We start from the raw sequence: 15,101 nt of genomic DNA, 5'->3' as shown, positions 1-15,101 counted from the left end.
CTTCCTGGTTTTTGATGCAATGGGTAGGGACTTCAGTGGACCACTGGATCTCCTGCAACTGACTCAAGGTGGAGGGGTGGGATCATAGGAAGAAGGAAAAGGCACTCTTGGAACAAGCACATGGGGTCAAAGAATCATTTCATTTAATATTAAAAGATATATGACCTCATTTTGTACCCCAAACTGATAAAGCAAAAAATGTTCGTTGTTAGAAATAGCCTCTTTGCCTCCCATGTCTTCTTTCTCAATCCAAAAAGATAACAGAGACACAATCATGTCACTCCTTCTTAAAAACAGTAGCAGCTTCCCAACAAATTTAAGATAAAACCAAATGACACTGCAGTGCTGGAGACAAGGAGAATGTTAAGGGACAATCTTATGATCTCCATTGGTAACCCTATTCTATGATACAGACTTTTGACACGTTCTCATATTATGTAAAGTGCTATGTAAATACAGCTTCAAGTTTTCCCTTCCAATTGCACAGCAGCCCTTAACCTCCAATAAAGATTTCTGTTCCTTATATACATACATTCAAAGCTCTTCAAAATCTGTTTCCATCCTCCTTTCCTGCCTCATTTTACTCTTCATTCCCAAACTTGCTCAAGCACCCTTCACATACATGCCATCATTGTTGAAATGAAAAAATAAAATTATCTTAGAACTCGGGGACCCCAAACACCGAGGCATTTGAGGACCCCAGTTTGAAAAAAACTTTTCTAGAACTAGCAGCTACTTGTGATGTTTGTAGAACCACAGGAATGAAAGCTGTCTTGGTGATGTCAAGGACCTCAGCCACTGTATGTAAAAGTATGTTGTGATCTTAGATTTAGGTATTATTTAATTAGGTTAACAAGATTGTGTTGTTTATTATAGGGTTTTCAAAATTTTTCAAAATAATATTCATTTTACGAAATATGCCAGTACTCTTTTTAATATTTCAAATCATTTGGTCAAATCATGTGCAGTATAACCATTTTTCTGGTATGACTTGTATTCAGCTTAAAGGAAGTATTTCTTAGGATGATGGGTACTTTTGTAATGCAACGTATGCTTTCTTACACACGAAGACACTTTCTTATCAGATCAACTTCTCTCCATTTCCTTCCATTTGAGTTCATGACTCTGTAACTATTTCTGCATTTGGATTTACTTGTAGATCATATAAGTAGCTCCATTATGTTTTTATTTCACACATTATGATAGCATTGGCTTTACAGCAAAAATTCTTCCATGTAAGAATACTTTTGAAAAGGGCATCGAGGCCATTTTCCTAACCACCAAACACATGATTTCTCAACTGGCAGGCTTGAAGAACCATTCGTAGGGGCTAGCCTTCTCCATTCTTTTTAAACATTTTTTTTAAATTTTATTTTTTACTTTTGCCTAGAGATAATTTGTGGAGTCCATTCTTTTATATCAAAGGAAACTATAAACAAATGAAATCTATAAACTGTCTGGGTCCAAATCAATCATTCTCCTGTCTTTGTATAATTTTATTTTTCAGTGGCTGGTTGATGCAGGGATGTGAACCCTTGACCTGGTGTTACAACACATCACTCTAACCAATTGAGCTGTCTAGCCAGCCCCTTTAAATAGAATTTTAAGCCAGCTTGATTTATGACAATATTTGCCCTGTCCTTTATTGCTTCATGTGTACTCCTATTAAAGTCACTGAGGAGCCCAGAACCTAATTTGCTTAATTGGTCTTGATTAGAAGTAGCCGGGTTTCCCCCACCCTCCGATTTCTCTCTAATTCAGAGATTAGCATAGATAGGTCTTTGGGCTTTTTCTGTTAAAAGGGTACACCCTAATGCCCTAATCAGTTTCAAAATCTGGCATATATATAAATAAATATATATCATAATATATGCATCCATATTTATATCCCATTGTTATATGGGATATAAATCCCATACAAATAAATATATTTATAAGCCTCAACTTATGATGGGGCTATGTCCCAATAAAACCATCATAAATTGAAAATACCATAAATTGAAAATGCATTTAGTACACCTAACCCACTGAACCTTATAGTTTGCCTAGCTTACCTTAAACGTGCTCAGAACACTTACATTAGCCTACATTTGGCAAAATCATCTTACACAAATCCTATTTTATAATAAAGCATTGAATATATCATATAACTTATTGAATCCTGTACTGAAAGTGAAAAACAGAATGATTGAATGTATACTTGAATTATGGTTTCTACCATCGTAAAGTCAAAAAATTCTATGTTGAGCCATCATTAAGTCAGGGACCATCTGTGTGTATACAAGGGTACTTCAAAAGTTTGTGGAAAAGATTTGTATTATCTTTTGATTCTATTTTCCATGAACTTTTTGAGGTGCCCTCATGCATGTATATAAACAAGTATACATGTATATGTATATCTTTCTTTAAATTAAGAAAATGAAAGCTAATTGTACCAGATTAACAACTGCCATTACATAAGTCTTTATACCTGTTTAGTTTGTTTTTGAGGAAAAAACAAAGGCTGTTTCTGATTAGCATGTTGTCAACTTCAGGGTTCCCTTTCAGATGTACCCATATTTGCATTAGTGACAAAGTTACTTCACCAGCTCCTCTTTATCATGTATCTGTCACTGGTGAGTGATTTATAAAACAGTAATCATAGTCATAGCATAATAGTGTTGTGAGAATTAAATGAATCTGGGTAAATGAATGAAAGTGCTCTGTGAACTGTAAACACTAAACAAGTGTCAAAGGACATGATGGTGTGACATAAGGTGTCATTGCAATCTTTTGTACATCTTGGTATATATGTTATTAAGGGTATTTGATTTTGAACATGATACCCTAAACCTTAAATTAGCTTAACAAAAACACATTTTTTGTTAAGGAATTGTAGATAGTGTTTTCCATTTCATTCAAATAATAGGTACAACGATATATAAATTTGTGGAACTTTTGTGGTAATTTCCAAGAGAATACCTATGTATGGCTTTATTGGACTTTGCATGGACTGTGTCCTGAGGACAGGACTAAAACATTTGGAGTTCTGTAGTATGTCAGTAACTAAAACTTATTTTATATGCTATCATCTTTTCATGGGAAAAAAATCACCCTTCACCTGCAAGGCATCTCATAATTTATATGGGAACATTTCCTTAATGATAGAGTTAAATGCTTACTGGAGCTGGGTCCAGTTCATACTTGAAGAAACGCATGCTTCTAGATTTTATGGTATTCTATACTTGAGTTCTAAGACTATTCCTACCCTGTAATTCTATTCTAGATCTATAGATCATAAAGTCGTCTAATCCACTCTAAATTTTGTATTTAGCTATTTTAATTTCCATCTACTTCCACATACAGGGCTGCCTTTTAAATGTAGGAATCATAGAGAAAACATACAGGGTAGAACCTTGTTCTGCTTACAGAGTTTTTATATATGAAAGGCTAAACAAAGACTAATAATAAAAGAACAGGACTCAAATTTTAAATCTTCTGGCTTTCCCATTTTTTGTAATAAACAATATACTGAGTAATTACTAAAAGAATATTAAACTCTTTGGGATTCCAGCTCTATGCTGCCTCATTTATATGCACCCACACGGCTATACCTCAGACCTCCCAGGATTCTAGAATTCAAATCATCTAAATCATTAGCCTATTCTGGCCATGTTCCATTTTCTATTCAGGCCAGACTCTGTGGTTGGCCACTAAGTGAAGCTGTTATTAATAGCCTAGGTTCTCTCTCTCTTACTTCTAACACAATAGTGCCCATTCCTAACCCTTCATCTATCACTACCAGGACTCCAGGGCTGGGCAAGGCTAAAAGGTGCCTGAAGGCAATGTGATATGTTTATGCTGCCACTTGAAAACGCAAGCTGATCTTTGTGGTACCCTCACTGACTGGCTTAGCCTCCATGCCCCAAGTATGGTTGCTTTCTGTATCCTTGCCATTGGTCTGTAGAGTGTCCCCTGATGAAAGTCAAGGGGCCCAATACAAAGTCATGTTATCTAATGTCAGTTGGGTCTTCTTTATTTTTTGCCAAGCCATCCCTTGGTTATCTCCCTTCCTAGTGTATTTCCCCTAAAAGTGAACTCGCTTGACTCCTCCCCACAGGCTTCAAGTCTGTAATGTTGATTCAGTGGGGGTTAGGAGGGAATACTTGTTCCCCATTCCCACTTTTCCTTTCTATGTGCCCAGCCTTTCCATTAGTGTAACACTTCTGGCATCTCTCCAGCCCTTAATTTATTCTTGAGAGGACTGCTTTTCTGGTTGGGTTTTGGGGACCAGGACACCAGTATGCTGTTCTCTCTCTTTGGGAGCCAGCTGCCTGCAAGCAACATGGGTCTCACTTTGTCTTGGTCATATGGCAACTTAGTGGGGAGGCTGACTGTCCCTGTGAGAAGGGAGGCCCAGAAGGCTAGTGCTGCCTGTGACCACATGGGCATGCCTAATTCTGCAGGTGTATTTGGCAAGAACTGAGCCACACCATCCAGTACAACTTTTATTACTAAGAAAGCTGATGCGTTTATCACTATCTGCCTGACGTCTGCATCTATCTATGAATTTGCTCTCAAGGTCAGGTGAGGAACAAAAGTGTCATATACTGGGCACATTAAAACTCCAACATTTACTTCCATCCCTTTCCCATCATCCAAGCAACCTTCACTACTATCAGTTGATAAGATTAAGACATTCAGATGGGACCTTCCCCAAACGCCTTCCCGACATCACTGCGTGTTTGTCTTTCTGTGACCTTCTCTACACTCGAGGAATCATCCACTTCCTTTCTAAGCCTGGGCTCTCTTTCAGTTCCTCTTCTAGTTACTATCTAGCCTCCTTCTTGAAGGGTCTCTATGACTAGTACCTTCTCTTCCTGGTCACATGGGAAAAGGATGTCAAATAAGATCTCAAGGCCACAAATTGCTGATTTTCCATCAAGCTTACGGGAAATCCAGGACCTTAATGCATATCCACAGACCTGACAAGAAACCACTAACCCAGAAGGTTTTTGAGGGAATCAGAATCTGCTACTTTAGGTTTGGGTAGTCTAAGACCCATAACTTTTTAAGTACAGAGACAACTACATTTAAAATGTATAATTTTTGAATTATATACCACATATTTTGAAATATTAGATATAAATAAAACTTATGTAAATGGAGTAGAAGATAAAAAAGAGTAAAGAGGAGGAAATAAGAAGGCAGCATATACCACATATTCCAAAAATCTACACTGATATACCTATTATAATTAAATATTAAGTTTGGTTCTAAGCTCCTTGAAGCCATGGAAAAAAGAAAAACTTACTCGATGACATATTTACCATTGTTTGAGAATAGGAAGTTGAATCTCTGACAAAATTTTGTCAGGAAAGATTCTTGCCAACCCCATTGCCCTTGCACCTGTGATCTGTGGTAAAGGAAGCTGAACCACGAAAAGAGCAATATGTTCAGCAGTGGATTTGCAGAAGACACCTTGGGGCTCCAATCAGGGATACATGTTACCAGTTATTCACCTCATGTGATGAGAACAGAATATTTAGGTTGAGAGGTTCTACCTTGGTCATGTTGGCAGAAGTTATCTATAAAATGTTCTCATCCCTCCAGCCCTTTTGTTTCTCTTATGTTATCTCTTCAAGCAAAGAGACGATGCTTGTCAAAGCCAGCACTTGTTTTGGTGTTTCTGATATTAAGTGTTCTTCCTGATAGCTGTGGGTGGCACAGTCACTTGCATCTGAGACTGCTCCTATTTCCTAATAGTAAAACAAATGTTTTGAACCTGGAGGGTTCAAATCAAGCATACTTTTTATATTCTGAAAGGGAACTGATCTAAGATGGGATATAAATTTGCATTCAGAGCAGGAGACAAACTTTTGAGTCATTCCTTCAGTCACAAAGTCTGGCTCCTACTATGTAGAGACATGCAGGTTCTGGGAATACCATGGTGGACAAAATCCAGACATGGTCCTGTCTTCATGGAGTTTAGGGTTCAAGGGTCCTGACCTAGTCTAAGGTGTTAGGTGGTCAGGGAAGTTTTCTGCGATTAATTGGCATTTGTGCAGAGATCCAAAGGATGAGCAGGGAAAGAGGGTGAGGTGTACCAGGCAGAGGGAACAGCATGTGCAAAGCCTCTGTGGCAGGAAGAACATAGTGCTTTGAGGAAATGAAGGAAGGTGAAGAAACGGAGTATGGAGGCTGAGGGAGAGGATAGGCCAGGGTAAGGAAGGAGAGACGGCAAGGCCTTGCAGGCCTGAGAGCAGTGGGAGACACTGAGGGGCTTTTACAGGGAGCTGCTGGGAGAGGAGTGCAGGGAGTGATTAGAGTCTATAGAGTACAAAGTGGATTGAAAGAGCAGAAACTAACTCTGAGAGTTCGGTGGGGGACACCTGGAGGAATGGAGGTCAGAAATGATGGAAGCTTGTGCTAGTGTGCTGGTGGTAGAGATGGAAAGAAGTGAGAGGACCATGACTTACTCATTCACGAGGAGAAGTAAACAGAATGAGATGATTGTTTGTGAAGAAGAGGGAGGTGTCACGTGATTGGCCAGTTCCCATATTGCTAAACTAGCTGAATGGTGGTGCCATTCAGAGAGCCTGGAGCACAGGTGATGACAGAGCCTGGGAGGGGAGCCATTAGTCTGGTGCCTGTGAGACATCTAAGCAGGCATGTTGGGTAGGGCCTTGGGTTAAATACCCTGCTGCAACCCACCCTGAACACCCACCACTAAATCATATTGCAAATCTCTTATTGAGGGACTAAATATTGGCCCTTATGAAATGCTAAAACTTTATAAGAAAAATGAATGGTTGAATTGTTAAAATTTTAAATGTAACTTTCTAAGCATTAGGAGAAAGCCGTTAATTTGGTTCCCACAGAAAAGCACTCAGAGCCCCTACGTGGAGGAATGTGACTCATGCATAAATGACCCAAGTGCACACACGTGTAAGACTGAGTCAGGAGAACTGCTGGCTCAGGTCTGGAAAGGCACCTGGACAGGGAGGACAGGAGGGGTACTGCGCACTCCTTACCAGACCCACCATCTGGTGGTGCTGGGGAAGAGCAGGAAAACTGTCAGGTGGCAAGTGGTGACGCAGGAGCTAAACTAACTCAGTGTATAAAGAAGATTATAAAGTACTAAAATGGTTGTTTTAAAAGTAATCACGGGTGCCCAAAGTTAGGCATAAATAACTAATTTTATTTCCATCCTCCCACCTTCTCCTTACTCCTCAACCAGCTTGGTTAAGACAGAAGGAAAGCTCCCTCCTCCCCAGACCGCTCCTCTTTCATCTCAGGCATCCACCTGTGAGTCAGCCTACACGGGGCCAGCAAAGGGAAGCTGGAGGGGCAGAAATGTGTCCCATCACTCTTGGGGATCTCAGCCAAGGGAAGCAGGAAGTAGCATGTTTTTATTTCCCTGCACACATTCATTCCTATTACGTGTGCACAGAGCCCCAGGAGAAAAATACAATTTGGTAGCAACCTGATAACCACATTCTTGGAGCCTTGGTCCAAGAATGGTAAAAATCCAAACAATGCTACAAGGAGGGAGAAGGGGGAGAAGCAGAGCCAAAAAACCCCCACAATTTCCATTGTAAATGACCAGCTGTGATTAAATTCAAGTTAAGGCCTAACTAAAAAGTGGAAATTTTAGATGACCTACATGCTGTACCTCATCTTATGAAGAAATAATTTTTATGCCCTGGAAGCTTAGCAATTACTGTTAAAATATCAAAGAAGTGTTTCACAGTTTTATTGAAAATGTCCCTTATTAAGAGCAAAAGGTGGTGCAGGTAATCCTTGAGTTTGGCTGATTGGATCTGATTGGATTACAAAGTGCCAGGGTCTTGGAGGGGAGAGGGGGCAGGGACCTTCAACTGCTGGGGTCATCTCACCTCCTGTGGGCTGGGGCAGTCACTGGTCTGGACATGCACCAGGGAAACTTCAAGATGTGTCTGTGAATCCTGTTGCAGTTGTTGGGGCCCTCGACTGGGAACTGTCTGCTGAAATATCTTTTTGAAGTCCTACCATGTTTTTATGTTTCTCAGTATACACATGTATCTGTATCAGGAAACTTTAATTCTGAATACTGAAGGATATAAAGATGAGCTAGAATCCCCTTGGGCAGGTCTCTTCCTGTGTGCTCATTCCTCCACCTGCACTGTTATTTAAATTGCTTGGAAAAATGTAGTATCAATCATCAAGATCTTTAACAAGCTTAAATTGCTTTTATTAAGTGAGAAAGTTTTCTCAAAACTTACGTGATTTGAAAAATGTAGATAGTGAAGATTCCTTGTACCTGTCCACCATTTGCTGGTTATTCTTATCAACTTAGGGTGCAGCAATACTGTAAAGTTTGGAACATGTGACCCTCTCTGTCCCTCCCTGACTTGCCTTCATTTATTCATTCATTGATTCACACTCTCATGCATTCATTCATTCTGCATTTATTAGGCACTACCATATGGACTGTGCTGATTTTGCTGGGTACTGAGGGTGTAAACTTGTCCGAAAGACAGATCCTGCTCTAGTTTAGAGGCTTCCACTCTCGTGGGGGACAGACACCCCACCCCTCCTCCGCCCCTCCCAGTTCCCACTCTCATGGGAGCCCAGAGGAGGGGGGTTGCCCTGGGAGGTCGGGAAAGGTGTTGCAGAACAGCAGCTAGTGTCTAGGCAGGGTAGGGAGGAAGACCACGACAGGCAAAGGCAACGCGACCACCAGCGCAGGGAGAGAGGTGGCTTTTCAGGAATGCAGGACATTGTGGTAAATGCCCCAATTGGGGGGGGGGGGAGGAGGGTGGGCAATAATTTTCAGGGTTTTTTTGGTCTTGAATGCGTGCAATAGACGGTATCCTTCACTTCTTTATACTGTATGGAAACAGCAGCTCGGACCTTCTGTACTATTTCAGGGGGAAACACGTGAAACCCAGCATTTGAGTAAACACGCGGCTCCGAGAGCGCAGGTTTAAATGAACGCTGGCGCCGCCCTTAGAGTGGGGCGCGCCGCGGTGGGCGGGGACGGGCGCACCTCTCGCAGGTGACGCGGATGCGCTCGTCGCTGGACGACTGCTGCTCGTCCTCCTTCTCCCGAAAGTGCTCCTGCACGCACTGCTCCTCGAACTCGTGCAGCCGCTTCAGCTCCTCGTCGCTGAGGAACAGCTCTGTGCAAAGGACAGTGTTGGCCACTTGAGAAGCCAGCGAGACGCGTGGAGAAGCCACTCCGTTGCGTCACTGCTGCCTTCTCCGCCACTTGCGGGCAGTTCTCTGACTACTCCGAGTGGTCACTACCTGAAAAGAGGTTGTCACGTGCAGCAGTCGTCTTTCTGCTGGAGCGAAACGGCTCGCTTTTGAGCACACAGAAACAAAATTTCATCTACTGGGAAAGTGAAACCAAGTAATATTTTCTGGAAAACCCTTTGCATGTATTTTATGAATAGAGGCAAATGCATAGCGTTATTTTCTCATCCTCTTTCAGTGCAGCAAATTAAAATAGTTTGAAAGGAGCACTGAATTTATGTGGAAATTTATATATAGAAGAGTTATTTTTGAGAACTCTCTCAACTTGTGATCTCCATGAGCTGCCTTTCAGTGATGTTAATTACTAGTCCATTAACAAAACTAGATTAAAACCATACAATATGGGATGCATTCTGAAAAGCACAGGAGTTGGGCTAGAGTGTTGTGTTTTTCATACATGTAAATAGTTCAGTGAGATTTCTATGAGGGTGTCCAATTGAAACACTTTTTTGAAATTAGCCCGGGATAGAAGTAAAGAGTTCTGCACATACTCAATCCACGGTCCCGTTCCTCTTGGTCCCCTTCTCTTTTTTTCCTGCAGCGACCACTGAGACGCATAATGATTATATACATGTGGCTTAAAATGATCATTGGCGGGGGCAGGACTGGCCTGTCATGAAATGTCATGATCAGTTGATATCGCTGGAACTTCCACACTTGATTGGATATTGACTTTACTTCAAAGAAGGTATTGCTTTAAGAAGAAAACATTTTTACAATTAGTTATATTACTTTTTATTGTGTTTTCCCGGAGTGATCAGTTACTCACATTGAAATGAAAATACACAATGAAATGGCCTTTTTGTGCCAGTTGGTACTGATTCCTCAATTACCCAATCTTTTGGCTTATCTCTCATTGTGGATTATCTATGCTCAAGGCCATTTTACTCATATAAATAATGAAGAATTAAGGGTATTAAATTGCTATCTACTGCTTTCTTGAAAAACCACACCACAGTCTACTGACTCATGTGTTCAGGAAATTTTATCTCATTTATGTAAAGGTATGAGCCATTCAACTAAGCATTTTGAAGTGTTTAAACTTTTGATTCCGAGAAACAGCTAGCTGACTATGTTTTGGTAACTGGATTGATTAATTTGATTGGAAGTGAGTTACTCTGGACGTGGGGTGGGTAAAATCTTAACTTTACTTTAGCTTTCATTATCTTTCAACGGAGTTGGGAAGCACGCGATTGCATTGCCTGCAGTGTTGTGTTGTAACAATGGGACCTTAGCAAAGTCAGTTATCCTCCTACGATCCTGGTTTTCTCATTTCTTAAGTCAGGAGTTTGAACCAGGTTCTCTTCAATGCCCTGTTCAGTTTTAAGATTTTATTTTAGATTTCCACAAGAGATTTTTCCCTCCTATTTTTCATTTTAGAACCTAAAATAATTTTTTTCAACATTTATTAAGCATGGTCAGTACACTCAATACATCATGCCAAATGGGCGAGTTTGATAAGAAACTTGATTTAATAGTTTAAGTCATATTTGCCCTTGGCCATTTTAATCTTCTTTTCTGTAAAAAATAAGAAAAAGTATTTTATATAATATTACAGTGATTGTAACAGCTTATGAAATTAATATTGCTTTCTGTGCCCCCGATAATGAATGAAAAGTATGTCTTGATCAAATCTTTATACCTCAAGAGACTTTCATCTAAGTAAATATTTTCATTAGATTAAGATACACATTAAAGATTTAAAATACTAACCAAGATTAAATTTAAATGTATTTAACATGTCACCTCTTGATTTATGAGTACATTAAGACTGATTAAGGTTGAACAAAAAAACTTCAAAAATTCTATCCATTTAAAAGCCCTAATGAAATTCTCTGCAAATATATGATAGCATGGGAGGTTTCTGAGATTAAACTGAAAATCTGTAAAGCAATAAATAATAAGCACATGGCCATCAGCCATGACACGTACTTGAAAACAGCAATGAGCAGGTTCACCAGAAGGATGTTGGCCACCAGCAGGTAGCACGCCATAAGGGCGGGCGTGAGCCAGGCGCCCGGGATGCACGGGGGAAGCCGCTTGCCCTCCTCGTCGTACAGGTTTTCACCACAAGGAGCTGAAAGAAAAGTTTGCCTTTTTGCCCTTGTTTCTTACATATAATGAAAAGAATAAATATCCGTTATGTGTGTTATTAAATGACCTATTAATATTATTTTTTCTTACTTCATAAGCAATAATTTTCTATGTGAAAGATATCAACTCATACAAAGAAGAAAAAAACTTGTATCTGTACTCAGAGATAGTCAGTCTGAGTTTGTCATATTTGTTGTGAACAATTTCCCATTTTTTAATTTGTTTTTCATAGATAGAAGTTCTTAATTTTTAAGCGGACAAATCTATCTTTTTTTTTTTTTTGTCTTTTTGTCTTTTTCCATGTTCCGCAACGGATCGCAACCCTCAGTGTTGCCCCCGTACCGGACCGGGGACCGGCAGCGGGATCGCAACCCTCGGCGTTGCTCCCGTGCCTCGCTCAGCCAGTGAGCGGGAACCGGTCTGTATGTGGGATCCGAACCCTAGGGTGGGAGCTCCGCCGCGCTTCCCAAGCAGCGCACTATCCAGTGCGCCACCGGGCCGGCCCCGGGACAAATCTATCTTACGATTTCTTCCTTTATTGTTATCTATTAGAAAGTTACCGTGAATTCCATTTATTTAACATTAGTTTATGTTGTCTTCTGGTTGTTTTCTTGGTTTCACTTGTATACCAAATCTGAAAATAATTTTATGTGGTTTGGGCTAGGGATTCCCTCTACCCTGCAAATAGATTAATCAACTGTTCTTGTGCTGTGTTTGAAAAATAATCTTTTCTCCCTCTGTTTATTTTGAAATGCCACTTTTATCATAGGGGAGCTATTTCCCAAAGAAAAAAAAATAGGATGATCCTGACAGTGAATTTATAGTCTGCTTACTTTTTATTTACAGTCTAAAAAAGTATTGACACAAGAAAACAAAAGAAGTATTTGAAAACAGTATGAGAATATCAATAATCAGCTAAGGGAAAGGCTAATTAATAAACACATTTTATGGACTAGAATCATCAATTCCATGTAAACTTACGATTAATTTCCATGGCGTAGACTATACAGTGATTGGAAAGCAGGATTTGTGGGGGGAGGTGGAGAGGGGAAGGAGTGTGGACAGGAGGGGAAGAAAGAAAATAAAATGACAGCTGAGAGAAAAGTGAAACAAATGGTTTAACAACACAAGAACTGTTTTGCTGTCAAGAAATGCAAAGATTTCAGGCTTAGAAATTACAGATTCATGCTTGGAAACAGTGATGTAATTAGAAGAATTATGCACATTATTAATGGTAGGAAATATATTTCATGTATTTGTATTACCATGTGTCATAAACAACAGTAAAAGCTCACTAGTTAAAAATACTGTGAAAGAGACATGATGTTACTGGCAGATGATCATTTTAATTTACAGGTTAACCAATCAAACATTTCCTATATTCCAACACAAACACCTCAGTAGCACAAATAGATTAAAAAAATTATCACGTAATAGATCAAGAACTGAAAACCTACATTTCGTGGTGTTACTGAAAATAGCATAGTGTCAACTTATATATTTATCTACTCTCATTACCCAATTTAATTAAAAAAGACTAGTAATAAAAATATTACAGCTTATGTGTGGAGTCCAGGGACTTTAAACATATATGTATGTTTATCTGAGCTAATATTCTTTTGAACCAAATGAGGTTTTTATGTTCTGGTGTACCAAGTCACAAGCTTGTAATAATGATGTGTTCAGAATCACGTTATAAAAGCTGGAGAGAAGGAACTGAGTGAATTTATCAGCCTAACCTGGCAGTAGATATACTGACAAGCCTGTGTTTCATGTGAGAGGAGGATGTTTAAAACCTATTACCAAATAAAACTCTAGAAGCAGCAGACACGCTATCATATTGGTGTGTTATTGTAAAGTACGACATGCAAATAAAAATGTTGGCACTAACATGAAAACAGGACTAGAGTGTCTTATTCACTGGTGGAGCTTAATTGTCCTGGTAAAATAGGTCCAAGAATATTTGAACTCCGCATCGCTACAACACCGTGACCTACCAGTTCAACCTGCAGAGGAGCTGGGGCCTACATTCCCCAGAAATCTGTGCAGGATTGTGGTTCATTTCCTCTGCTGACATCCAGATTATTGCTGGCAATAAAAAATGGCACTGCAGTGGTGAAGAGGACATGAATGGCTGTGTGGGAAATGGCTTTGATGGCCTGAGAAGAGCATGGTGTGAGGTGGCAGTTATCTCACCATGCTCGTGATTTCATTCTACTGCAGTAACACTGCCAGCTTTATCCTGGGGCAGAAAAATACTGGGGTTGAAGAAAAACTAGAATATTGGCATTGGAATCACATTCACGTGATAGGAAGTCAACCAGGTCCAGCTCAAGGGAAGTGAGACTCTCTTAGAATTCTCATGAATGGTTTTCAGAGTAAAGGAAAAGAGTGATGTCTCAAAATCTACATTTCATCATCGATACTTATTTCTTTATAAAATAATTTCATGCCTATGGCAGAATGAAAAATACATTATTTCCAAATTAATACATGCTCTTCCATTAATTTGGAACTGATCATCTGCCTCGGAAGCAGGGAAGAGAATCTTACTATGAATTCTATTCTTACGGTCTATCTGGTCTGCAAACACCTCTCCATAGATCATCCAGTAGGGCATGTAGAAGATGTTTCGGGCCAGTTTCCAAGAAGGCTTCTCCTCTGGGTGCAAAATGGCTTGACGGGCTACTCCAAAGCTCATCAGCACGACCAGCATGATGACCACAAAATACAACATGTCGATCATCTGAGTACGGAGAACGTATGTCTATTACTGTCCTGACTCATGGGCCAAGTTCACCCGGCTCATTATATTGCTTTCTTCAAAGGCTTCACGAGTGCTTAATTAAGATGAAGAAAGCCTTTTTCCTTCCCATCCAGGGCTACTAGTTTTTTCTAGTCCATGCAGTGCATATGTCTTATTCTAGAGCATTGCTATCCTCATCTGCTCTTAATCCTCTTGCTCCTCCTCTATTGTTGCCCATGAATGGATGTATCTCTAGTAATGGCAAGCACAAATGGACAAAGGGAAGAATTATGAGAAAACATGAGAGTTTTTAAGGGCAACTAAGGAGTAAGAGGGGGAGATACCTAAGCACGTAAAAAGATAATTAATTGAGAGTATACACCAATACTTTTTCATTCATTATACAAATGCTAAGTGATTATAATGAGCAATGCTCTGGTTACTGTGAATACTAAACTGGTCTAATTCCTAATTTTGAACGTTCCTGCAGATGAGGGCCCTTGCTGGAATTAACTAAACCATATTTATTTCCCTTAGCTCAAAAGCACTTGCCCTATAAAGAGTTATTCTTAAGGAAGCCAAGCCCAAGGCCTGGTCTCATGTTCTAACCACAGCCAAAGGATCTCTCGTTACTCATGGCTGTTATTACTAACCATCTTTCCAATCATCATCACGTAGGGCCCCAGATACTTGTTGACACCAAAGATGTCCAGCACACGAATGTACCAGAAGATGATATCTACACAGTAGATCACTCGGCCATAGCCCATATATGGCTGGTTCTGCAGGCGAAGGATTGCTCCAATCATGAACGTGGAAATGGCCACGAGGTCCGTGATGTTCCAGTACTCTTGAAGCCAGACTTTTATTTTCTGGCTGAGTTTGCCTGGTTCTGACATGAGGATCTGAAAGCAAACCCCAGAGAACAATAAACCCAGAGTGCCATTTTAGAGGCCTTGTCTTAGAATCTTGGAAAGATAAG

At 40.0% G+C, this 15,101-nt stretch overlaps 1 protein-coding gene across 2 annotated transcripts in view; it reads right to left on the bottom strand.

Annotated features, from left to right (window-relative positions):
* Positions 1–15,101, bottom strand: part of TRPM1 (transient receptor potential cation channel, subfamily M, member 1) — a 135,195-nt gene that overhangs the window by 14,729 nt on the left and 105,365 nt on the right. For both annotated transcript variants that reach the window (XM_008568542.1, XM_008568543.1), the window contains 6 exons: positions 14,773–15,024; positions 13,945–14,119; positions 12,355–12,375; positions 11,212–11,356; positions 9,771–9,973; positions 9,011–9,143 (listed from right to left, as the gene is read on the bottom strand). In XM_008568542.1, the coding sequence (XP_008566764.1) occupies positions 9,011–9,143; positions 9,771–9,973; positions 11,212–11,356; positions 12,355–12,375; positions 13,945–14,119; positions 14,773–15,024 (929 nt within the window). The remainder of the gene's footprint in view (positions 1–9,010; positions 9,144–9,770; positions 9,974–11,211; positions 11,357–12,354; positions 12,376–13,944; positions 14,120–14,772; positions 15,025–15,101) is intronic.

This window comes from Galeopterus variegatus, unplaced genomic scaffold (genome assembly GCF_000696425.1).
Source record: "Galeopterus variegatus unplaced genomic scaffold, G_variegatus-3.0.2 Scaffold422, whole genome shotgun sequence".
Lineage (NCBI taxonomy): Eukaryota > Metazoa > Chordata > Mammalia > Dermoptera > Cynocephalidae > Galeopterus > Galeopterus variegatus.
This window is presented reverse-complemented; position numbering and strand designations above follow the sequence as displayed.